This window comes from Parasteatoda tepidariorum, chromosome 5, assembly GCF_982258835.1.
Source record: "Parasteatoda tepidariorum strain Cologne lab strain chromosome 5, Ptep-v5.0, whole genome shotgun sequence".
NCBI lineage: Eukaryota > Metazoa > Arthropoda > Arachnida > Araneae > Theridiidae > Parasteatoda > Parasteatoda tepidariorum.
The window spans coordinates 18,409,294-18,435,264 of record NC_141759.1 but is presented as its reverse complement, the minus strand read 5'-3'; the positions used below and the strand labels follow the sequence as shown (position 1 = coordinate 18,435,264).

Genomic DNA, 25,971 nt, shown 5'->3' with positions numbered 1-25,971 from the left:
ATATTTTTACAGTAATTTTTTTTTTTTTGCCTGTTTGTTCATTCTCTATTTTTTACTTTCTATTCTTGCTAAGTGAAAAAACTTGTTTTCCATTGCATCTATCATGGAAAGGAATAACCTGTTTCCATAGCAATCAATATCAACTTGTATGGTGGCAGGATTTTTCTTCTTGATACAAAGTGTTAACAGATTTTTTCCCCTTTTAAATATATATGTTTTTCTATTTTTTAGGCACCCTTTGCAAGGGCATATATTACTTATCAAAAAAATGAAGAAGCTCTGAGAGCTTTAAAATTATTTGAAGGTGTAGAATTTGAAGGGAGAGAGCTCAAATTATCCCTTGGTACTACTAAATATTGTAGCAGTTATATCAAAAATGTAACCTGTGTAATGAAAGTAAGTGTTCCTTTCTATCTATCTATATTATTTCTCTCTCTTTACATATATATATATATATATATATATATATATATAACTACACACACATTGAAGAAAACAAATCCAACACCTAGGAAAAATTATTGTAAAATAATGAAATTTCGGCAATGGGTTTGTCTAAATAACATATTTATTTGATTAAATTTACACAAGTTAAGATCACAAGTTAATGTAATTAAGAGAAAAACCATTTCACATGTGAAATAACATTAATAACCGGCGTAAGCACCAGAATTTTGATTGCAAGTATGTAAACGGGCATGCAATGTGTCATTTTGTGGGATGAAGTTCCTTGCCTATTGCACTTGGTGAATCAATACGTGGATAGTTAAGTCCTGTGTGTCTAGGCCGGAGATGGTTGATAGCAGGCACTCACCTGGCCTCCTGACCAATATATGGCTGCAGCTGGCATTAAGACAAAACCGACTTTCATCCGAAAGTACAATGGATTTCCACTCTGTCAGCCAGTGAGCTCTAACTAGACACCACTCACGTCGTAAACGGCAACTGTCTGGAATGAGTGGAATGCAAGGTACTGGGCGTCTAACTCGCAGCTGTACTTAGCCGATTTGTAACAGTTCATTTTGTCACTGTAGTGCCAACTACAACTTGAATTTCTGATGCAGGCCTGGTATAGTGCACCACTGCCATATGTCTTAGGTGGCAGTCTTCCCTCTGAGTAGTGCCGCAGGACTGCCCAGTACCTGGTTTTCTTGAAGCAATACCTTCCCTTGCTGTCAACAATCATGTGGACACATTTCTCCCCAGTCTTTCTGAAATATCGAGGAAAGAAAATCCACCTTATAAATCCCCATCCTAGCTTTTTTTTTTGCTACAAAATATTTTTTTAATCAAATAAGAATCAAAAATGTGGGTGGTAACACCAGATTATGTTAAACATTATCACACCACTACCATGTTAGATTTGTGATGCATTAGGTAGATTTCAGTTGGATTAAACAGTTTCTATAAGCATCTGTAATTCAGTTTTAACTTAATAACAAAGCTTTAACTTTCTTCTGTAGTTTGATTCGGCACTTAATAAGTGTTGTAGATGTAAATTTAATTAATTTTCCTTCGAGTTAAATTTTAAGCAAACTAATTCTAGGTTTTTAAGGAATCTGAAAACTGCGTACTGCTTTAAATTGAAGCTAAAAAGGGGTATGTAACACTTTTACTAAAATAAGTTTTTTAAATAAGTTTTACTAAAATAAGTTACATTGACCTCTTCAATTGTTTTTTTTTTTTTTTTTTTTTTCAATTGATGCTCAATTGCAGGGATAATACTTATCCTCATATTCCTGATTTTTCTGATAATTTTTTTTTTAAAATCCTGATAAGAGAAGCATCTATTTTTGATGCAGCATCATATAGTATTTTATGTATGTATACACACACTCATAATTGTGAGAATTGCAACACCATGAAGGAATTGTGTAAAGTGAAATAAGACCTGCGAATGACGAGAATTACAAAGCAATTGCACATGGGTGGAATGAGAACAGTCTCTTTATCATCCGCTTGTTCTATGTATATGAACTGTAAGGATTAGTTGAAATCAGTTTATCATCTTCTATCTGCGGTAAACATGTAATTAGTGGTTGATATGCCTCATCAAAAGCGTAGCTTATTTTTATTTATTTTTGGCAAAATAGGAACTGCAGTTTCTTTTTACAGCTCTGTTACTTATTTTTTGTAATATTCTTTTACATATATTTTAAAAATTATTTTAGGAATGTGTATATCTACATGAACAAGCTGATGCCGAGGCATCATTTACCAAAGAACAAATACAAGCAGGGTAAGTTTTTCATTTTGATTATGTGAATTAAAAATTATTTGGTCAAAAAAAAATTTTTTTTTTCTTCATCTGATTTTATTATATAATGAAGAATGCCATTTGAAATGCATCTAGTTAACCATTTCTGGCTGTTAACTGATCATTTGTTGATTCATTTCCTTCATTATAATAATAATTTATTGTTATATAATTAAATTACTCTTTAGTTTTTTTAAATTTAATCTTTGAGCTTTTTTTCCAAAAAAAGGCTGTTAAATGTTTGAAAAGATACTTTAAAATACTGAACAATTGTCAATAAACGCTTAGTTGTCGATGTTAATAATCGCCTCCTTTAATTTCACTAAAAAATAAACGTTTAAATACAAAAGAACCCTGCCAGCTTCCGCTTATCGCTGAAGCAAAACTGCTTGAGTTGAAATACATAGTTGAGTCTATAAAGGTTTGTAAAGATCGTGAAATTTTCTTCTCAAGTAAGATTAGGGTAGCATGGTTGAAAATAAGATTTAAAAAAATGAAAAAGGAAGAAATTTTATTATTTTTTACGAATAACGTTTCTGTGAATTAAATACCATTGATATGTTATAGAAAAATAAAATAGGAACAATAAACATTAAATTGATTTGGATTAAATGCAGATAATTTTTCTGTTTCTTGCATTTTTTTCCAAGGTGCAATATAATTTTTATAGGCTTTTGTTTATATAATGGTGTGGTGTATTTTAAGAGCATTTGTATTAGAATTTTTTTTTTTTTAAATCATTGCCACTACTTTTGAAAATGCAGCAATTTAAAAAAAAAACTAATTTTCGATGTTAACAGACTTTTTTTATAAATTATTTTATTATCACGTTTACTATTATGTGATATTTTTTCAAAATGTTTCTGCTGGACTTATTTTCTTTTTATTTCTCTTATCATCACATAAAAATAGGGTCATATAATTTCAACATCTTAAATGCAAACCTGACTACTGAATTTGTCTGTACTGTTCTGTTTAAGAAAAAAAACAATTTTTTTAAAAAAATAAATCTAAAAGCAGTTTCTTTTTTTCTTTTTTTTCTTACCTATTTTGGTTTTTATTAAAAGTGTTTGTTTTTATCAATAATTTTATTATGATGCTGCATTTTTTAAGAGCATTTCTGATATTTATTTTTATTTTAGCTTCACTTTTTATTTTTTAAATTAGTGTTTATATTCTATTTTTTAAGAATATTTGATATATGTTTGATATGTTGAATATTCTTCCTGCATCACTTTAAAAAAAAAAAAAAATTAGGGTTTATTATGTTTAGCCGCATGTTTTAAATGTGTTTTTTTATAATTTTTTTTCATCACTTTGTCCTTAACATATGATAATATGGTGATATTAATGATCTATTTTTTTTCCCATTTCTCTTTTTTTTTATGTTCCTCCCTCATATTTTTTTCCAAATATTAATTTTTATGAACTATTATAGTTTTTTTTTCTCTATTATTGCTGTTAATTTTTTTATTAAGGCATAGCATTTTGCCTATTCCCATGCGCACGTTCCAAATACTCAAGATTTCACTTTATTTTATTTATTAAAGTTACTTCCTATTTATATATTTGATATATACACAAATTTTAGTTTTATTTATTTTTTATTTACATTATGTATTTTTATCTTTTTTTTAGGAAGCACATAGAATATGGACAAAGGTTATATGAACAATATGTTCAATATGTAAATAATATGCACTCAAAGTAAGTTGCATGTAAAATATATAAATTTTTTTTGTAACTTTGATTTTTTTTTTGCCTCTAACTTGACATTTTCTTTTTTCTTTAAACTTTTTCTCAATTTTGTGAAAAATATTATAAAATTTATATACTTTTTATTTTTAAATGACATAAATCAACATTTTGTTTTCTCCTATACCTATTACATTATACCTTTATGTATACATTCCTTTATATAGAGCTTCATATACCTTTTATTTAAATTTAAAACTGAGTATAACAAGTGAATTCGAAATATGCAAAGATTTTAAGCTTGAAGCAAAAATGCAGTTCTCTAATGCAGTGTTTCCAAAACTTAACACTTTTGGGTACCCTTTCTAAATTTTTCGTAACGCTGTGTACCACTAATAAAAAAAATGGTTGCCTTTTTTACTATAAAAATAAATTGCACAAAAGTTAAAAATCAGAACTGGCTGTTGATATTACTAATTATTAACTGTTAACTCTGCAAAAAATAGCCAATAGAAAAATACGTAATCGTGAATTTTCATGGCTAGATTTATTTTTGAATAAAAATTATTGAAATTTCTGTTTGTTGCAAGATTTCACATATGAGCGCGTACCCCCCGCTAAACTGTTCCCGTACCTCAAGGGTATGTGCACCACACTTTGGGAAACACTGCTCTAATGAAATACTCTTATTGCAAAAACGTTTCTCACAATTTTTAAAACTTTTCTCCTTTTTTAAATTTGTCTAATAAAAGAAGGGGATTTAAAAGTGTTAATTGTATGAAAGAATTACCAGATTGCATTCCTGATTTAAATATCATTTCATAGATGTCTTGTTAAAAAGTTGTCATTATTAAGTTATTGTAATTGTGGCTAATTTCTATCCATAGATCAATATCAAACTCAGTAATTGAAGAAAGGAAATCTGATCCCCAACAGCAACATACTGAAGAGCTAGAAAAAGAAAATAGCCCTGAAAATTCTATTTCTGCACCAACAACACAACAAAGTAGTCAATTAACACACAATGATAGGTATTGTTACTTTTTTATTCGTTTGTTTTATCCTCGTAATTTGTACTTGCATCTTTAGTTTTCCTAATTATTCAGCCTGTGAAAAGTGTTTTTTGTTTAAAACTAAAAACCTGTTTTTACTTGATGACTTAATAATTACTTAAAAAATATTTATGAACTAAAGTAATCAAAAATTTATTTATTATTCCTTTTTCAAAGTAATGGAATTTTTTCAGTCCGAAAATAAAAATTACTTTATATTCTTTCTTCCATTCCGATCCTTGACTCTTCTTATTTGGCCGATTTTCCGTTTTGAAAAGCTTTCTATTGGAGGCTTGTGTCAATACCCTCATGTTAATCAGTTGAGTTTGATCTGGTTCTCAGGCGGTCTTAGAAGGTCCATGCTGCATTTTACACATACTTTCATTCTTAAAAATCTGCGAATGTTCTAGATTGGTTTCAATTTCATCAAAGAATTGGTGAGACATCTTTTATTTCAAAGACTTGCTGCTGTTTGGAAACCTGCGTGAAAATTTTAAACCATGCTTTTTCCCTGAATAACCTGGTTTGAAAATTTTCCGGCAATTTATTATTAGGGTAATCACTTCTATGCTATGGTGAGTGTATGTTAAGAGTTATTGGATGCTTATACTTTATATTAAGCATTTCTCTTATTGAAATTGATTTAAAAAAGTTTCAAAATAACTAATGTTATAGTTTTATTCAAGCCTGTTCACCATTGGACAAAATTAGAAAATTTTGCTATTGGCCAATAGCCAGTTGAATTTTTTACAGTTGCCATTTTTTTGAAATTTGAAAAAAAAGAAGAAAAAAGAAACTTAATGTTATTTATGTTAGACATTTTTCAAATTATGGCATATAATACATGTTATAAGAAAAAATTTCTGAAGGAAGTGTGATATTAAGTAATTTTCAAAGTTTTTTAAATTAATCATTAATTTCATAATAATTTTTTAAAAAAATACATATTAGGGTGCTTTTTTGAATGTAGCGACTAACAGACAGCTTTCTAATGGCTAATAAATAGCTTTATTATATATATTTAGAGCTCTTTTGGACAATGGTGACTGTTAATTTAGCCCTATACTATACACATTTCAGTGTCAACTGAAATAATTATTGATTGTAAATAATTATTAATTGTTACACCTTTATCAATAGTTTTCACACTATGAAGGTGTACCTATGTGACTGTAAAACATGCATAAATGTTTATAAAAATTTCATTAGTAGAGAGAGATACTTATTTTTAATCAATTTCAATTTTATCACAGAGGATTACTCATTTTATAATTTCTCTTATATTGTTTCCTTGTGTGTGCTTTTCTTCCATGATTTTTGTTTTAACTTTTCGTTTATCATTGTTTTGTTACAGAAGTTTATCCCCCTCTGAAAATGATAGTAATACTACAGTTTTTAAACAACTGCAAGACATCATGATGGTAGCTAATATTTCGGACTCTACTCTAAGTACCAATTCCTCCTCACACAACAATCATTGTGATTCTGTGCTAAAGAACTTATCTCGTGAACAGTGTGTACCACAAACATTAATACCCATGAACTCTCCTGTAAATAATTCAAGTAGCAGTTCCATGGACTTGGGAGGTGTAAATAAGAGTGCCGAAGTGGAATTTGGAGAAAATGTATTTGAAGAAAAGTTTGTCGTCAAGAGAGAGACACCGCCTGTAATACCCAATGGCAATCTCTTTCACGAAGAAAGATATTCCGCTAAAGAATCTTTACTTACTCGCTTAATGAACTCACATAAAGATAACAATATTAGATGTTCAGAAACATTTAGTCCTTTCAATCAAGATCTAGATGTCCTCACGCTCAGGAATCACTTAATTAATAATGGTGAGTTCAAGTAATCTTTATTTTTCTTAGCTGAATGCATGTTGTATGTGGAGAGGGTAAAGTTAAGTATTATATAAAAGAGATAAATACAGGGAATCCGCGCACCCGGAAAGTCATGAAATGTCGTGATATTAATTATTTTAAAAAAAAAAAAAAAATCATGAAAAGTCATGGATTTAGGTCGCCAAATTGGTCTAATTTCTAAAATAGAATCCCCACATGCCCAATGTAATGGTGTTCCAAATATCTGAAATTCTAGCAAAGTTCCCACTCACAGTCATATTTTATTAATATACAAAATTTTTTTATCATGTTTTTTTAAAAAAATGAAAGAAGAAACATCATTTCTAGAACGAATTATCTTTTAAACTTCTGTGATTTCAGAATTTTTGTTGATTTTTTTTTTTTTAATCAATTTAACATTTGAACTGAAGCAAACCAGTCATTGGCGAGTTTTTTTTATTCCGAATTGAGAATAGAAAAATCTGGAGTATTTCTTTCCTTTCCGATGAACGAGGAAAGTATCTTTAGAATATAATTCTGCAGGAAAATAAATATTTGCTTTTTTTTTTCGAGCTATTTTATTGCTTCAGCTCTTTCTTTACTCTGTTTTTTACATTTAAAATCTATAAATATGAGGATGCAGAGTATAACAAGTTTTGGTTATACCTATCATTTCAATGAATGTTATTATAATGCTTTTCAAATTTATTGTTCTGTTTTTGTCGGGAGAAAATAGTAATATTAAGTCATGAAAAGTCATGAATTTGAAAATCTAGAATGTAGCAGATACTCTGTAAATAAAAAAATGTACATGTGAAATATTAGTTCTTAACAATTTCATAATTTATGTATTACTGAAAGTGTTGATGTATGTTGGTTAAAAAAATTCTCTGAAGTAAAAGATAAATAAAAACTAAAATAAAAGATCAAGTAAATATCATTATTGATTTTATGTTGAGGTTTTCAGATCTTTTTCTTGTTTTCAGCTCAATAAGGATGCTAGAAACAATGAAAAACGATTTTAGAGCATTATCTTTTTACCAAACATAGAAATGTTCTTATAAAGTTTTTTTTTGGAATTTTTCTATTATTGTTATTATTCAGTCTCTTCCGTGAGACCTTAATGCTTTACCACATATTTTAGAGGGATTACTGCTCTAGATAATCAATGATTTTTTTTTCACTAGAAAGCAAATCTATTTATATATGAATCCTGAGCATGCATTTTTTGTATAATTATTATTAAAAATCCTAATCTTAAAATAAGCAATACAGTGGTCTCTGTCTGCCTGTCAGCTCCATTTACAAAAATGCATTGAATGTAATTTAATTATATTTTACAATAAATATGGAATCATTATGGATATTTTATAATCTTCTAAAAATTTATTTATTTTGTGCTTGTTTCTGAATTTTTTTATTTTAGAAATAAACTATGTAATGTTTACTATATTTTGAGAAGTGCACACTGTATTATTATTTTTTAATCATTGTAGTTTTCAAATTTTTAAAAAGTTGCCTCTGGTAAAAGTATTGCAAGTGGGCCTTGTCCTAGAACAAAATTTCCAAATTTTTCCGTATAAGGTGCCATATATATATATATTCTTTTTGTATTTGTGATTTCATATTGCATCTGGTTTTTTTATAGTACCCTGTACATATAAAAAAATTTTTTTTTCTTCGAAAAAGCGTGTGACTTAAACTCTTAAATTTTTAATCAATTTAAAGTTTAAGATATCACAAAGTATATACTAAATAATGCAACTGTAATGCTATATATGAAAATAGTTAAGATAATTTGTTGATGCAATGTATTTCAGATGGGGATCGGTCAGCTTATTCATTTGAGCCAAAAGATGACTGTGGTTTAGGTAAGATATTTTATTATTAGAAATGCTTATAAACTGTTATGTTCTGGTTATCACTGGATTTTATTTATGTTATCATAATTAAAATCCAGTGTTTCCTGCTGCTCATTATGTGGTCTTGTGGTTATTACTAGGTAGTAGTTTTAGATTTTAAGTGAATTTTTTAAAACATCTCTTCAGGAATTAGAGGTAAGTTTTTCCACTTTTTGGCAGAATTTCCCCTTTTTTTCCGAAGAACCAAAAAGAAGAAAATACCAAAAAGAACTGAATTTGTTAATACAGGGACCCTCAAAAAAATGTTAATGATATGTTATTAATAATCGAAATTAAAAATTCTTGTTTTAATTCTCTTTATTAAATGTGCTCCAAATCTTTGTTTTGCTGCTCCAAAATTGCTTTTTTGTTGCTCCAAAACCACGTTTTGCCACTTGCACCACTGAAATAGTTTAATCAAAATGGCTAAAAGTATGAACCTTCAATTTCACTTTTTCTGTAATTTGTCGTAGCTTGGTAAATAGGATGAAGCAAAAAAATTTTGCACATAATTATATTCCATGAAAATATTTCTTGCTTATTTTATAAATGTACATGAGTTTTTTCCCCGCAATATACTTGTGAGTAGTGAAATTTAATATTTATTTCAAGTATATTAAAAAGAGAGAAAAAGTCTTAGTCCATACAAGTATGAACTTGTTAATTTTTATATTAAGTTGAAATCATGTTTAATAATTGATATCATACTATTTGTAAGAAACAGCGTAAGAATGAAAAAAAATTATTTTCCCTGTTTTGTTTCAGACTTTGATCCAGTTCAGACGGCTCTTGGTGGTTTGGGAGAGCTTGTTGTCTCTGAGAAACAAAAAGCTAGAATAGAAGTTAATTCTTTAAATACCACTCCAATCAACGCATTCAAGAAACATAATGCTCCACAACAAAGAGTGCAACAGCCTGTCTTTTCCCCCAATAATTATCTTCCTGTATATCAAAATCGTAAGTATCTTATTCACTATAATTTATTATGAATTTCACATATCATGCTTTCGACAACTTTTAACTTGCCTACCATATAGAATATAAAATTTTGGTCACAAAAGTTTTAAAAATCATTATTCCTTTAGTTACATGAAACAAATGTCGTTATCACTCATTCAGAATAGGAAATATGTTAGATATATTAATACTAAAAGGGTTTTTACTTTGATCGATTGTAATAAATTTTATATCATTTTCAGCTTTGTGAAACCAGTTTTTGGTGACATAGCGTTCTCGTGCATTCAACTTACGTTGGTGACATCATGCTAGTGTTCGACCTGTTTTTTTTTCTTTAGTAGGTTGATCATGCCTACCCTTTGACTTCATTTGTCAACTTTAATACACGAATGCTTAAGCTTCCGTTGAAGACGCTTATGTTGTATTTTTACTGTTCTTTATTATTTTATTATTCTGTTCGTCAGAGTGTACAGAGTGCAAAGTGTGTGTGTTCCAAGTTAATTATGTTTTTTTACAAACAGTTTACCATGAAAACTTTTATTTCTGTTTTAATGAAAGTTAATATTTGATTACAGTGACATTCTTGTGACTATTTCAGCTGTCAAAAAAGATCTGTTTTTCCAGACGCACACATGCTTAGAGTATGCATACTAAAGAGTATCAGACCGAAGTAAGGTACATGTACTAATTCAAGAGTACCAAATTTTGATCATAGACCACTTGAGTGAAAAGGGCTGGTCTTGTATGACATAGTGGTCCATGAAAGAAAAATCACGGTCCTGAACGGATTAAGGTTACTTCTTCTACTAGTACGCAATCGTTAACTTTGAACGTGTAACAGACTTGACATTTAAATAGTTTTGTATTTTCAAAATTTTCTTTTTTTTTTTTCTTTCAGGAAGCCAAAATTCTCCCATAGTGGACTTTTACAATCAAACCTCTTTTCGACCTTCAGTTCAAAGTCCTGTTGGAAGATCTTCTCTTCATTCACAAACAGTAACTCCCACTCAGCAAAGAAGTCAGCCTGTTCCCCCACCCTTTGCCAACACACTAACCATTCAAACTCCAAGATTCTCACCAGGAATGTCTGTGGGCAACAACTCAATGGTTAATGGTTATTCTCCCCAACACTACATGAGTGCTGCACAAGTGTCTGTAAGTATAAGACGTCTTATAAGTGAGTACAGTCACCTCAGGGTGACTAATTACTAAAAAAAATAGGAATTAAAAATTACTTTGATAATTGCCAAGTTTTTCTCGAAAAATGCGCACCTTTAATTTTATCCTGAATTTTCAGGTTATTTTTCTAGTAAAGAGTTTGTTTTATATTACTTTCTTTAAATAAAATAAAAAAATTGTGATCAGTAATATTGAAATTAATGGTTGTAAGTAGAGTGCTACAAGTAGCAAAAAATTTTGTAATATTTTTGTGCAATATAATTGTAATAGGAACCTTAGTAAAGAAACAATGTTTGGCTGCAATTAGTTTTTAAAATCTAATTGGTGCAAATCTTCATGGGTTCGTGAGCACAATGAGAGTGGCATGGCCAAACGTTAATGCGAAATATTTCTGATTCTTCCGAGCACCAAGCTCTTTTTTAAAAGTGTTGGCAACAGTTGTTTGTTACATTGTTTTCTTGAAATTGTGTTATCAAATTCTTATGCAGAAAATTCTCAGTTTCTACATAATTACTTTTCCTTTTATAAATGTTGAAATTGGCTGATACTTTTAAAGATTCTGAACAGCCCTAGCCAGGGGCGAATTAAGTGTAAACGAGGCCCTAGGCCATTCAAATTTTTGGGACCCTTAAATTAAATTTTTTTATTGGGGGGCCCAGGCCATGGCCTAGTATTGCCTAATGGTTAATCCGGCCCTGGCTCTAGCAAAGTTCATTGAAGATAGTGAAGTAGTGACTGCATTTCAAAATTTGTAGTTAATATCAAAAAGTGTAGTTAGAATGACCACTGACTATTCTATTTCATAACTTTGATTACAAATATTTCAGATTTATTTTGTGACTAATGAATTGTAATAGGTTTAATAAAGAATAATCTAGAATAGTATTATTTACTATAAATTGGAGATAGTTTTTGCATATATTTGTTAAATTCTGAAACTTGTTAATTTATGTTCTGAAACACATTCAGAAGAGCAAAATTTATAGAATTGAAACTAAATTACTTTGTACTGAACCATGAGTTTCATAATAATTTTTTTTCTTTTTTTAATTATATTCAGGCAAGTCAATTTCATTGTTTTTTGTTTTTTTTTTCAGCCCTTTATGTCTTAAAAATTTAGTATCTTTTTTTTTTTTTTTTTTTTTTTGTTCGTTTCATATATGCTTATTTTTCTGTTGCAACTAAAGCAAAACATGTTAGCGGAGCGTTTCTGATTTGACTCTTTTATTGTCACTTTTTTTCTTGTATGTTAAGACAGATAACTAGTAGCATAGAAAACTGATTCTCAACATTAAAGTTATACTTTAGAACTAAGAACAATTTTTTTTTCTCTTTCTCTTTTGATTTCTTTTTAAAATTATTATATATTTTAAAATTTAATAAATTTGTTGTGCACAAAATAGTCTTTTTATTGGTTTTCAAACACAGCTTTATTTTTTTATCTGACATACTTTTCATTTTTTCAACCAATTTTTTTTTTTTTTTTTTTTTTTGCCGAATAATTTTCTTGACTAATATCTTTCTAACAGAATTACCAGAATTATTCAATGTCTTAAAGTGTGGAAGAATAAAAACTTCACTGTAAACTGAAATTTGTCCAAAAATTGGAGCTGCAGTATGGGTATTTCTCATATTTAGTAATCCCTGTGCAAATAATAAATTGCAAGTTTATTGTTACTCCAAATTAAGTTTAAAATATAAATTGTTAATTTTGTGCTACATAATTGAATATTTTCATCCAGCCTCCAGATGCTTTCATGATGTCACAACAACAGCAGCAGCAACCACCACAACAAAACCATAGTTTTGAAAATTTCCCTCAACATCAATTTTCTTTTGAACAACAAGTTCCCTCATGTATGTATAGTGATCCTTTTTAATGTTCATAATTTTCTCTCTACATTTTTAGCAGATACTTAGGTATTACTTTTTAAAACTTATTGTTGCATTATGATAATTGTGCTCTAGGACCCAGGGTTTCTTACATTTTAGCATTTTCAGGCAAATGATAAAAGCCTATCTGAATTGATAAAAATATGTCATCTGCGCACCTGAGAGGGAAGTCATGAATTTCGGCACTAAGCAAAATTTGTCATGAAATGTCTCGATTTTAACTTTTTTTTTTTTTTTTTTTTTTTTTAATCATGGAAAGTCATAGGTTTAGTCGTCGAAAAATCTAATTTTTGAAATGGAAACGAATTCCCCCGCCCCCATTTCATCGTGTTCCGAATATCTGAAAATATAAAATGTTTTTTATCATGTTCTTTAAAAATTATGGTGTTCTTTCAAAAAATGGAAAAAAAAATTTTTTATAGAGTGAATTATCTTTTAAACTTCTGTGTTTCAGAATTTTTATTGTTTTTTTTTTTTTTTTTTTTTCCGGAAAGGAAAATAGAACAATCGCATATTTCTTTCATCTCTGATGAACAAAAAAAGTATCTTTAGAATATAATTCTGCTGAAAAGAAAGAAAAACATTTGCTGAGCTATTTTATTGTTTCAACTCTTTCTTTACTCTTGCTTTTTAAATTTAAAATCTATAAATATGAAGATGCGGAGTATAACAGTTTTGGTTGTACCTATCATTTCAATTAATGTTATTATAATGCTTTTTTTAATTTATTGTTGTGTTTTTGTCAGAGAAAATAGTAACTTTGTTAAGTCATGAAAAATTCCTGGAATTAGTCATGAAAAGTTATGGATTGGAAAATCTAAAATGTAGCAGATACCCTGTAAAAAGAAACATGACATTTGTACTAAGCATTTTGTATAACACCATTAGGAGAAGGATTTAAATCATGACTAAGTTCATTAGATTACTACAAATTTTTATTATATTTCTATTAAATGTCCTATGTTTGTTCAAGGAACGTACTGTATTTAGCTTATACTGTGATAGAATCAAGTTTCTATTTCAAACTTCAATAAAAATAAAATTTTTGCCTCTTGTGTTCTAATAACTTTCTGAAGCTATCATTAAATTTTTAAAAAATTTTTACATATAAAAATAGAACACATTTAAGCAATAATACCATAACTAAATTTTTTCATAAGCCTTATGACATCGTAGTATTTTCCTTTCTAATGTAACTTTTTTTTCTAAAGAAGACATTTTGAACTTGCAAGTTCTGATATAACTTTGTTTACAAAACCTCTTTAAGCATTGCAAAATGTCTAATCTGAACCAAAGGTTTGAATTGAAGCATGCCTTTGAAAAAATCTCTCTTAGCTTTCAACATAAAGTATAAAATGTAATTGTAAAATGTAATTCTCCTTCCTCATACTGGAACTTGAATAGTGATTGAATACCTTCTTCCCCTGAAATAAAGTAGTCCCAAATTTGGGTACTTACTGCTCAAGAACACCATTCTAAAAAACCAACCAGAGTAAAAACCCTGGTTTTTACCATCCAAAACTTTTTTGTCCATTGCTAGAATTTTGTTGAAGTTTGGTTATGATATCAAAAGATGGAGAGTCTATGTTAAATAAATATTCAATATCAGAGAGAAAGGAAAAAATAGTTGAAAGCAGACAGCTGTCTCAATGTTCTGAACAAGTAACGCCACTTGTTCTAAAGCACCATTTCTGGTTCTTAGCTTTTATGGTGTTTGTGTAATTCAATTATTTCTATACCATTGTCAGGAAACAGGACTGTAGAGACTATTATATAAAATAAAATAAAAAGTTGAACCATAATCTACCATAAAAATTGTGCATCAGAATAATTACTTTAAAATTAAGGGATAGAACTAACTGTTCTATTTGTATGGTTTTAAATAGGTTTTTCCTAAAACAATTATTTAGAGCAATGTGGTTGGAAAGCAAAGTGTTTTATTTTGCTTTTTTGAATAATGAAATTAAAATTGGAAAATTAGGTTTGAAGTCATTCTCTTTTTTGTATAAATTTCCTGGCAATGTCCTAGATTTATGATTTTTACTTATGTTCTATTTCATATATTGATTGATGTTAGTTTATGCATTTGACTCAACTCAAAAATTTTCTGTTGCAGTTGGTAGCAACATGAGTTTGGGTCAAAGGATTAGAAATGAGACTCTCAGTCGCCAACAATCGTATCAACAACAACAACAATATCAACAGTTACAAAGACTTAATAGTTACTGCAACTCTACACCTCTTGGAGGTAATTTAACTTATGTATGTTTATACCACTCATTCCTAAAAGGAAATCTTTGCAAATATTTTTATAATCATGCATGCTTTCAATCTATAAATGTCTGTAGTTTAAAGAGGAATGTATTTAAGAGATATTAACAATTTTTGATAAATTAATCATAATGTCTTAATTTGTTATGTTTCACGTAAAATAGTAGTGTTTTATTTGGGACATACTGTCTAAATTGTATTATGACCCACTGAACAATTCATGGATGGGGTAACTCCATCATGTCGCTTTCACGGTTTATTGATATCTGGATCTTTTCGGATAGTAAAAGTGCTATCTAGCACCTGGCCGATTGGCATAATGTCAGGGACAGTGTTGGTGCTGACATTCTCAGGAAACGAAAACATCTTTCCCTTTCTCATCGGGTCCACTTTCAATGGATTCCGTCACATGTTGCTATTGCTGGGAATGAGATTGCTGACAGTTTGGCCAAAGCAGGTGCTATAGAGGCCATTACGACTGTCACTCCTCTTACTTACTTGGAGCATTTTTCTAAATGTAAGGCAAAGAATATGGCCATTTAGACGGTCACGCCGGTACACTCTAGGTATCAGAGTAGGTGCCCAGGGGGCTACTTGGCTCGGGGGAGCAATAGTCTAGAACAAACTGCCTTCACTTGTTTCTTCAGTGGACATCTGACATCAATGACTTATAACGATAGTAATAAACACTTCAAAATCTGCACTAAGTGTTCTGCTGCCCAGGCCTCCCCTGACCACATTTTATCTTATCTGGGACTTACCAGGCAGGACCTGGTTCAAGCTCCTCTGCTGGTGCTAGACTTTCTTAAAGTGAACGAGCTCATGGTCCTGATCTAGCTCTGCTGGTCATGGGGATGAGAAAAACAACAACATGACCAACTGATATTTACTGAGTACCTTTAGATTTATAAATTCATAAATATATCTTCTTTTTTTTAACATTCTCTTTGTCTTTTTATTTTAGTTTGAGCTTTTAAAAGTTGATATCTTTTCCTAAAGCATAGAGTAGCTGTTCCCGAATTGTGTTCCAATGGAACCCTAAAGTTTCACAATTAGAGAATTAAAGGAGTTCCTTGAATTTGAAAATAATCGTTAATATTAAGGGGAGATATAGGCTCATATGTATAAAGTATATAAGCAGCAATTTCTCCATTTTAACTCTTTATTTTTTTTACACTTAGCGCTTTAATGCTAGCAGTTAGAAATATATGCATACATATCAAATAGTATGCCACATTGTGGGCCTTTTAATATATCTATAATTATTTCCTTTGCTATGGTTATTTAGTATGCTATAATACAATACCTGACAGAGTTTAATATTAAGGAGCGATACGTGGCCATTTTTGTCATGCCCCTTTATTTTATAATTATTTCCCTGCCTCCCTAATTTGTTTATAATTATTTATAATAATTTGTGTACTGTTTATTGAATTTCAGTTTGATTCAATTAACCCTCTTGGTGGCGCTTACTTAAAATAGTTTTTCTCTTAGAAGGTCGAGCATATTTAACAGAGTTGTCCGTGAAACGGGAAGGGTCAGACAAAAGGAATGCCTCCCCCCTTTTTTTCCGTTCGCAGTTAAGGGAATTATTTACGCTCTATGTGGTCAGCTTTTGGATGGGAGGGTCAGCCAAGGGAATGACAGTTTGATGGATGGAACTCGTTTTGTAGATCACTTTTCAACTATCTTTTTTGAATCCTCCTGCAATTCAGTGTTTGTTTCCAGAATGTTTTGATCTTTTTACAATTTATATTTAAAAGACATGACTGTATGGCCCTCGCCTTTCTCGTTGATGAAGATTGTTAGACAAATTTTATTCCAGTTTAAAATTCGCCATGTTCATGGGCTGTTGCCATGTCTGATGTGTATTTTATGTAATTTATGTTTGTACTGTTCTCTGGATTTTTTTTTATTTTAATAAACATTTACCCGTATGCCCTAAATAAGGGCGGGTCGGGGTAAATTCTTCCATTCCAGTTTAAAATTAAAATAAAAAATTAATAATAAAAAAATATAATATGACTCTTGAAATAAAAAAAATAAACATTGAAAACAATATTATGTAGTTTAAGTTTCTTTCTTTTTTATTATTAAATTTATATTGATTTAGTGCTTCTCATCACTATGCACATCGTTTATAATTACTTTTGAGATCCTTTAATTTTCTATAATATTTAATTTTGCAGAGTGGCAATCTTTTTCTTTTATTTAATCTAAACCATGATCATTATCTTCATTTTACGTTATGTACTTCTGAATAACATTATGGAATATTTAAATTAGTTTGAAAATAGTAATGCGTATCCTTTAAATCGATATATTTCTTGGGTCAATGCTAATATTAACCTATGAAAATTTTAAAAATTACTCGTAAATTTTTTTAATGCAAGCAAACTGTGTGTTGCATGGTTATTAGCATGGTTTGCTATTATTCATTTTCTTTTTCTGCTCAGAATTTTTTGTTTTTCTGATTTTTTTAGAATTTAACAGATTTAATTCTATTAAAATTTTCAGACATTCAAAATTAAATTTAAAAAAATGTATAAGTAAAGTACAGGAAATATAAGTGAAAATTCTTATTTAAAGCCCAAATAAACGTTGGTGTTGCTAAAAACGAGCACATCCCCTAATCACTCTAAAAAATTATTCATTGTATAACTCAATAAAAAATTTAGTTTTTAACTTTAACATAAGAAGATAACCAAAGAACATTCATTTCTTTACAGTTCTCCGATTTTTTTCTTCAGTTTTTAGATTGATTTTAAGGTGGATACCTAGACAGCAATTACTATTTAAAGTAGGCTTGATTTTAAATAGTTTGTTTCGAACCGATGGAATTTGAAACATTTTGGCAAGATCTTTTTTTGTCTATGATATCTATGAATATTCAATAGTATTCATCACATTATGCATGCCGTAGACATTAGGTATGAACTATAAGATAACGATTAAGAGAATAGCTTGAAACAAGTTTAAAATGAAAAACGTAGTGGTTAATTGCAAAATTTTTATAGAATTTCCTCTTGTGGTTATTTTTGTTTAAAATCTCTACTTTCTCGGTGTAAAGAAGAATATATAAACTTAAATTTACTATTGATTTCAAAATTTTTTCTCAGTATTACTTTTATTGGAATTTTGAATTGTATACATTTTTTATTTTATAACAAATCAATAATTGAACAAAAAAAAAGAAGAAAAAAAAATTTTTTAGTAATAAATAAAACGGACCTATAATAAACAAACGTAAATTAAAAAAATCACAAAGATCATAATCTACATTTATGAACTTATATCCTTGAAATGGTTCCATCTTTTGTGATTCCTTCATATTTATTTATATATCCAGTCTCTATCCATATCAGTAAACGTCATTGAAAGAAATCACAGATTGATCCAAACTGTGACTAAAAGAATTTTTTTTTCAATTTCTTGCATAATCATATATCCTTTGCATACGCCAATTTAAAGATATGTAACCCTACTAAACAGAATTTGAACCTAATTTTTCAGTTATAGTATAATAATATGACCAGGTTTAGAATTTCAATCAGGAAAACTAAATATTTCAATCAAACTTCATATTTCGTGATTTAATTTAAACATTGGTTTCTCTAATGAAAATCATATACTTTAGTTTTTAAAAAAATCACTTTTTAATAAGAAAGTATTCTCAGAATAAAGCAATTTTCTGCTCATAATGTTAAAAAAAAAAACAAAAAATAATTAATTAAGACTCCTATATTTATGTTTAAATTCTGTGTATTTTTGTATAAAATTTTAATTTCCTTTTTTTATATACAACTCACATTTTTTGGAAGCTCACTAGAGTAAGAGCATAATCGTAGTCATCTTCTAACAACTTGCACGCATTTTCTTTCACAAAATATTTTTCAAATCTGATTAATTGAAATATATTCAGCAATACCGAAATTCAAACTAGTATTAAAAGTCTTAAGTTAAGATTATCAAAAAATTTCTTATTAGCTCTTGAGAAATTTTTAAAAATAGAAATGATTTTAAAGTGGTAACTAATTTGATACGAAATAACGCATTAAAGAAAATCTTTTGTTCAAACTACTATTCATAAATTGCTGGTAAGAGCTTTATAAAAACGGGTTTAAAATCCTTCGATTCTAAAATAATTTTTTTTTCATTAAATAGAACGATTTTATGATGACTGATTGATTCAATATAATTATATACTCAGTAAACACGAACTGTATTGATTCTGATATCCCTATTAAAATTTAAAGTTTATAAGTTAGTAAAGTAATTACGTATTCTGAAATAAGAATAGAAATCAGATTGGGAAGCTGTGGACAAATTATATAGAGTTTAGTTAGGAATTAGTGATCTAGAAAAAGGAAAAAACAAACATTATTTAAGAAATCACGACTTCATGAAAATCCAACACCAATAAGAGATAATTGTTTAAAAGTTTTTGCAACATAAAATATTTGCAGTTGACAATCTTTTTACCAATTAAATATAGAGTGAAAAAATTCAATGTCACAAAACTATTTTAGACTTTGAGAATGGTCTATATTCAGCTTTTGGGAGCCTTGAAAGAGAGTATATAGTACTCCCTTTATTTACACTACTTCAAAGTTTTATATTAAATCTACTTTTACTAGATGACATGACCACTTTAGTTATTTTATTAGTGAACTTATTAGTGAAAAAAAAGAGGTAGCATATTTCATTTTGCGCTTTCTTTTAAAGCAATAATACATTCAGACTGAAGGAAGCTGAAGATATCCTGGGGTCAACACTGTGTACTAAGTGTTAGTTTTCAAAGAATGAAAGCAAATGTTGCAACAAATTTCTTGAATAATCACTTTCTAAGATTACAATAGGTATAGTCAATGCATGGGGGAAGATTGGCGTTTTGAAAGAGTGATATTTCCTTCTCTGCAAGGGGTCATTTCCTGTATCGCAGCCCAGTAGTTGCTAATTGTATGGAATTCCAAGCTTTGCACATTTCTGGAAAGACGATAAATCACTAACTGAATCCTTGACACTCTGTTTTTAAACCTAGTCTTTAAATTTTTCTCTTTTCTATCTGTCGTCTTACAGGAAAGCATTTCTGGAGAAAAATTATTGCATCATAGATTGCAATGAGAAACGTATTTATATATGTAATTTGAAAAAGGAGGGATAGAACAAAACTTAACTAACAGTAAACAAATTAAAACCAAGCATTTAATTTATTGTCTAAAATTATAAAGTTGTGCATAAAAATAAAATACCTTCACAGTAAAATAAAATGTCCTTTAAAAATCAGCTTTATATGTAATAGAAAAGCAATAAGAAATAAATCTTATCAGTTGAATCTGCTAATATACCTTTTTGAATAATATACTTTTAGATTTATTGTCAAGGCTCATCTTGAAGAATTCGTGTTTAAAATTGCAACCATTGTCAGAATATATATAATATATATATATATATGTATAATTTTAAAAGTTATCCATACTTTATCTCGCAGATAATTTTATTGTGACACTTTCAACGATGTTTTCTAGAATTTTAACCACAACCAAAATTGCAGGACCATCATATTTGATATTTTTGAAACAAATGTTTTGTTGTCAAATTTTTCCAACAGTTAATTTATAAGTAAAAAAATTAAACATTTTTTAAACTGTTCGAAATGCTATCTTAGCATGTATTCATTTCGCTAAATTATCTAGTAAAAATAATTTTCTGTAATTTCTCTAATATTAATTTTTGAAAAATTCTTTTTTACACTTTCCTAAATAAATATTAGATTGTTTGGCCTTTTTTTTGGTCAAGTAAAAGTAAAGAACAGTGTAATGCAAAAAAACTTAACTTTGCGTTGCCTTTCCTTTGATTATCGTCCTTAATATGTATTGATTATAATTAAATCAGAAATTTGAAACAAATACATAAGAATAGTATTATTAAAAAATTTTGATAGAAAAAAAAACTTTTAAAAAATAAAAATTATTTTATACTCTTTCTTTTACCTAGTCTTGTTTTTTTTTAGTAAAATGAAGTTAGTTTTGGATACATTTTTAAACAATAATAGTTTATTAAATAATAGATAACTTTCTGAGGAAGAAGAAAACTACTAAGTAATTTCTTGTGAAATAATAAGAATCCGAATAACTATGCTAATTTGCAATTCGTTAAATTCATTTATTATGACGCAATAAAACAAGTATCTTATTTAGTTTTAAGAATTTTACTCTCATTATTAATAAATTACTTGATAGTATCACTTGATATTAAAATTGTCACAGGAAGTAATCAGAGTTTAGCTGGGAAAAATTGCTTCAAAGTATTATTATATGGTTTTTATATAAACTTTAATTAAAATTAAATTTAAAAAGATATTTAATCTCGTTGGTTTCTTTGCGGTTATAAGATTTTTCATTTTGCAAAAAAATTTTTGAATGTGCAAGCTATTTTTTAAAATTTCAATAACTGTCTTTCGTATTCTGTTCAATTTTTTTTTAAAATTTTATTTCTGTATAAATTTCAGATGCGATAATTCAAAGAAAATGCTTAAAACATGAAAAAAAAAAAACATAATTTTATTTATTCGCTCTTTATTTATTAATTATTGTTATTATTATTTTCTTTTTGTTCATTTCCTTCTTTGCTAGAAAATTTTTAAAATAATGTGAAAGAAATAAAATAAGTCAAAATCTAAATTAAGTTAAAATCTCATCCTATTAAGTTCAAAAATTTAAATTCAATTAATGAATATTATCAAAATGTCGAATTTACAGTCCTTATAATGAAACTCCAGAACATTATTAATAGAGATATTTTAAAATTTATTCAAAATAAACAAATAATTAATAATAAAAAAGTTAAAAGTAATTTGCGATAATATATCCCCCCACACTAATTTTACCAAGAAAAACTTCAATTTAAAAAAGAAATAATAATAAAAATTAAATGGCAATGAAAGAACGAAATGTTTGATTTGATATTAACAAAAGAAAAAAAGCTAAAATAAATAAATAAAATAAAACATTAAATTAATTTTTCTCCTTCACCCAAAACTTTTGCTATCAGTACAATTTAACTACTAATGAACTGCAAAATAAACTCACAACTCCTCAGTTACAGTGATTTATGATGACAGCTATCCCCACCTCTCAATTAGTACCCAGTCGGCGGTCGTAGGGGAAGGAAAATAAACACCAGCCAAAAACTTGGGCACGCCGCTAGAGAGGCAGATAGGCAACCCGAGTTATTCCGGGCTTGCCGCTTTGCGTGTAGAAATGATTCCCGAGTTATTACGGGTTCGCCGCCAGGAGGGTTAATAATTAATTACTTATTTCATATTTCAGTTACCTTTATGAACTTATTTGACGTAAAATGCTGATGAAAAAGAAATGGATAATTTTTTTTCATAAATTTAATTTTTCTAATAACAATATATTGAATATTTTATTAAAGGATCGTGCATTTACTAAAACTTTCCTTATCATTTTGATGGCCAAATATTTGATTACCAAATATTTTAATAGAGAAATATGTTTTCTTAACAATGATTTACTACAGTTCTTTTTTAGTTTTCATTGGGAAAGAAAAACAACATAATTCTGATAATTTTGTTAATTTTCAGCTACAAGCAGACATTACACCAAAAAACTAATAGAGAAGTCACAGTTCTATGACTTCAAATTGAACTGTCACACATAAAAACTAATTTAGGTTTATTCCACATCCCTTTTATTAAATCTTTCTTAAATAATGTCTTTTTATTCATAAATACGTTTTTAATTGTCTTTGTTTACTTTATCTATAAAGTTCTGCAGAGGGAAGGAATAATTAAAAATTCAAACAAAAAGGGGAACTGCTGGCAAAGTTATCTATAAGAATTCATTATTTTTGCATTGTGTCAAATTATAATTATTTTTGAATTGTGGTGAATCACTTTGTTGAATCATTCTTATTTTTTTGCATTGTATTGAATCATTTTGCTCAGTGTTGTAGCATAATTATTTCTTTGCACTGTGCTGAATCATAATTATTTTTATCTTTATAGGATCACTAAATAGGCCAAATGGAAACAATACATTCCCGTAGGACTTTTTATGTATTATTTGTGTGTGTGTTCCTGCAACACTTTTAATGTGATATTCTCGGTGATAATTCCAACTTTCTTACCCTGTTATATATATTTCTAGATTTCTCATGCCAACAAATTGTTGTTTGTGGTAGGAAATTAGTTGTAATTTTTTCTAAATAAAAGAAAACCTTTTGTGTTTTGTATTGTTTCAACACTTAAAATTGTAGTTTATTTGAAAATCTAAATCACAATTACTTTGTCTTGGAAATTAAAAATACTGAGAACTGAGATTTAGACCCAAATCGGGCAACGAGGAGGCTCTACTATCGGAGATACTTTTCTTGACAAATTCTGTTTCACCTTCATTGGTATTTTAAAGTTTTGAGAAATTGAGATGTAAACCATTAATTAAAAGAATACAAAATAATTAAATCTAAATTAAACTATCTTTGTAAGAAATGTGCTTGAAAGCAGCAGAATTTTCAAAAGAAAGAATAATTGAAGCAATGGAAATAAAATTATGACCACCGAAGCCGACGTCTTCAGGGGGTACCGGCCTCGGAAGCCATAAAACAAAACCTTTTCTATTGAGAGAGAGAGGACAAATGCCAAAATTAACTGTCTCAGTATCCCGAAGGTTTTATAGAAATCCAGGAAGAGATACATAAAACCAAATCAGAAAAGAAATTTCAACAAAATCTTGAGGAAATAAAAACTCACATTAAACCGGTCAAACAGCGATTTCTCAAGCAAACTAAATGCAAAGGAAACTCAAACAAAAGAAGACAACGCCCTCTATTAAAATGTGCAGAATGAAAAAACGCCTTTACCACAGTACTGACGTAAAATATCCTCGGTGGTAGATGGATCATGGGTAAGAGTCCCCTTGCTATCAGGCTAACCATGGGAAATCTTCCTCGCCATGTAACGCAAATGCGGGGTAATTGCACCATTGCCACAAGGGCAAATTTTTCCAAATACTTCATGCAGGAACTCCCTTGTCTTCTGGATTGGGTTCAAAATTACAAGACTACGGAGTTGAACATTAGTGTAGTTGTAAACCCAAAATTAGGTCGGCTGTTCAATGACGGTTATAATAATAATTATAATATTACAATACAAACAAATTTAAGTATGATTATCCTCACTGTGTAATTTGTTACGATTTTGAGGAGAGAAAAAATTCATTTGAAACTTTATGGTTTATTCTAGCATTACTTGAACTGTTTTTTCTCTAAAATTTGAATTACTTATTTAGTTGAAAAAGAAATTGCCATGAAGGATTTCTCTTCTAATGGTCATGTTTCTTACATGATATAGAGTAGTTTTCAACTTTTTGTGTCTTTTAACCTATGGAGTATTATATTAACACAATTTCCCTATTCATTTACTTACTAATTAATGCATTTTGATACAGTAGGCTGAATAGCTAGGTTGGATTAGGATTTATTTTGTGTGCCGTCTGACCAGTGGTCAGAAGTGGCTGCTTTTTTCATAGTTTGTAGTGTACTACTTTTTTAAAAAAAATTTAGTGAGTAGTACGATGCATAAAAACAGTAGTTAGTAGCGAATCCTGGCAGCTATTTTTAACCTTAGTTCAGAAAAGAAGCACTATTCTAAAGCCACTAATTTTTCGAATTAGATAGTGACAAATCTTCGCATATCTGTCAATAGAAATGATCCTGTTTCTGTAGCTGAGCGGTAACGGAAATTACATATTTAGAATTATGTGTAACTAGTATTTAAGCTAGCAATTACGAAAAATAGATAATTTAATCACCTTTGTCACACTTTCTCAAGTGAATGCACACTTATGAAATGGTGTTATTTAAAAGGAAGGGAAGATATTTTCTATGTACTTAATTTGTTAGAGGATATAAAAGAGCATTAAACAATTTTTATAAAATTTCAGTATTTGATAATTTCTTAAATCAAATATTCACTGTTGAAAAAGATTGAAAGTTAAAAGAACAAATTTGAAAAAAATATTTTGGAATAACAACTCGTGTAAACATGAAAAATATTTCTTAATTATTCCCTTACGTTTAATGTAATCCAATTTCTTATTCAAAACCATTTTGAACATAGGTGCAAATTAAGTTCTCCAGCTAAGTTCGTCTCCTTAAATAGTTGCTACAATTCCAAAGTAGTTTGCAGTCACTATATTTAAATAAGAGTAGTCGTAGTTAACTACATCTGTAAACAAAGCATTCCTAATAAACTACAAAAATAATGTAGTTTTTCCGACCACTGCCTCTAACATTTAAAATTAGCGTAGACATTTTCAAACTAAAATTTTTATTGAACTTGAGAACACCATTGGTTTATCGGATTTTTTAAATTGCCTATATCTAGTGGTGGAGGACATTTTTATCCTTAACCTTTGAGACCATAAATACATTTTCTAAAATTCTAGGCTAGCAGTTGCAATGTATGTCTTTCATATAGCTGAAAACACTTGTAGTGCATTTTGTGATAAATAATTAATAAATAATTGTTCTTTTTTAGGCTACTAAAAGCAACTATTTTGTTCATTTTTTTTTCTGTAGCTACCCAGTATTAAAACATTGCTTTGTTTTTTTTTCTTTATTCAAATAAATAAGCATAGATTAAGGAAAGCTAATTAAATTTTTTCTCATTAAGTGTATGCTTCTAAAAAGATGTTTTTTTTTCCTTGCAAACTGATGGGTGATACATCGTAAATTATCGATATTTTAACTTAAGCGATAAAAATATTCTCACTATATAACTTGAATAAACTAAATATCAACCAGCGAAAAACTTCAACGCGTGAAAAATACTTGAAATTACGGATACTGTATGGTGGCCCATTTTCCGTCAGTGTTTTACAGTGCTAGGAAATTTTCG

General features: G+C 28.7%; 1 protein-coding gene across 2 annotated transcripts in view; it reads left to right on the top strand.

Annotated features, from left to right (window-relative positions):
* LOC107450683 (uncharacterized) overlaps positions 1–23,324 on the top strand; it is a 45,273-nt gene extending 21,949 nt beyond the window's left edge. Inside the window, exons 8-18 of one of the 2 annotated variants that reach the window (XM_087163479.1) lie at positions 232–396; positions 2,172–2,239; positions 3,896–3,964; positions 4,840–4,983; positions 6,359–6,843; positions 8,667–8,717; positions 9,513–9,704; positions 10,603–10,859; positions 12,626–12,740; positions 14,893–15,024; positions 23,080–23,324. In XM_087163479.1, coding sequence (XP_087019605.1) covers positions 232–396; positions 2,172–2,239; positions 3,896–3,964; positions 4,840–4,983; positions 6,359–6,843; positions 8,667–8,717; positions 9,513–9,704; positions 10,603–10,859; positions 12,626–12,740; positions 14,893–15,024; positions 23,080–23,120 — 1,719 coding nt within the window. In that variant the 3' untranslated portion in view covers positions 23,121–23,324. Of the gene's footprint in view, positions 1–231; positions 397–2,171; positions 2,240–3,895; positions 3,965–4,839; positions 4,984–6,358; positions 6,844–8,666; positions 8,718–9,512; positions 9,705–10,602; positions 10,860–12,625; positions 12,741–14,892; positions 15,039–23,079 lie in introns of both variants that reach the window. The other variant, XM_087163480.1, reaches the window with a different exon arrangement.
* The last annotated feature ends 2,647 nt before the right edge of the window (positions 23,325–25,971 follow it).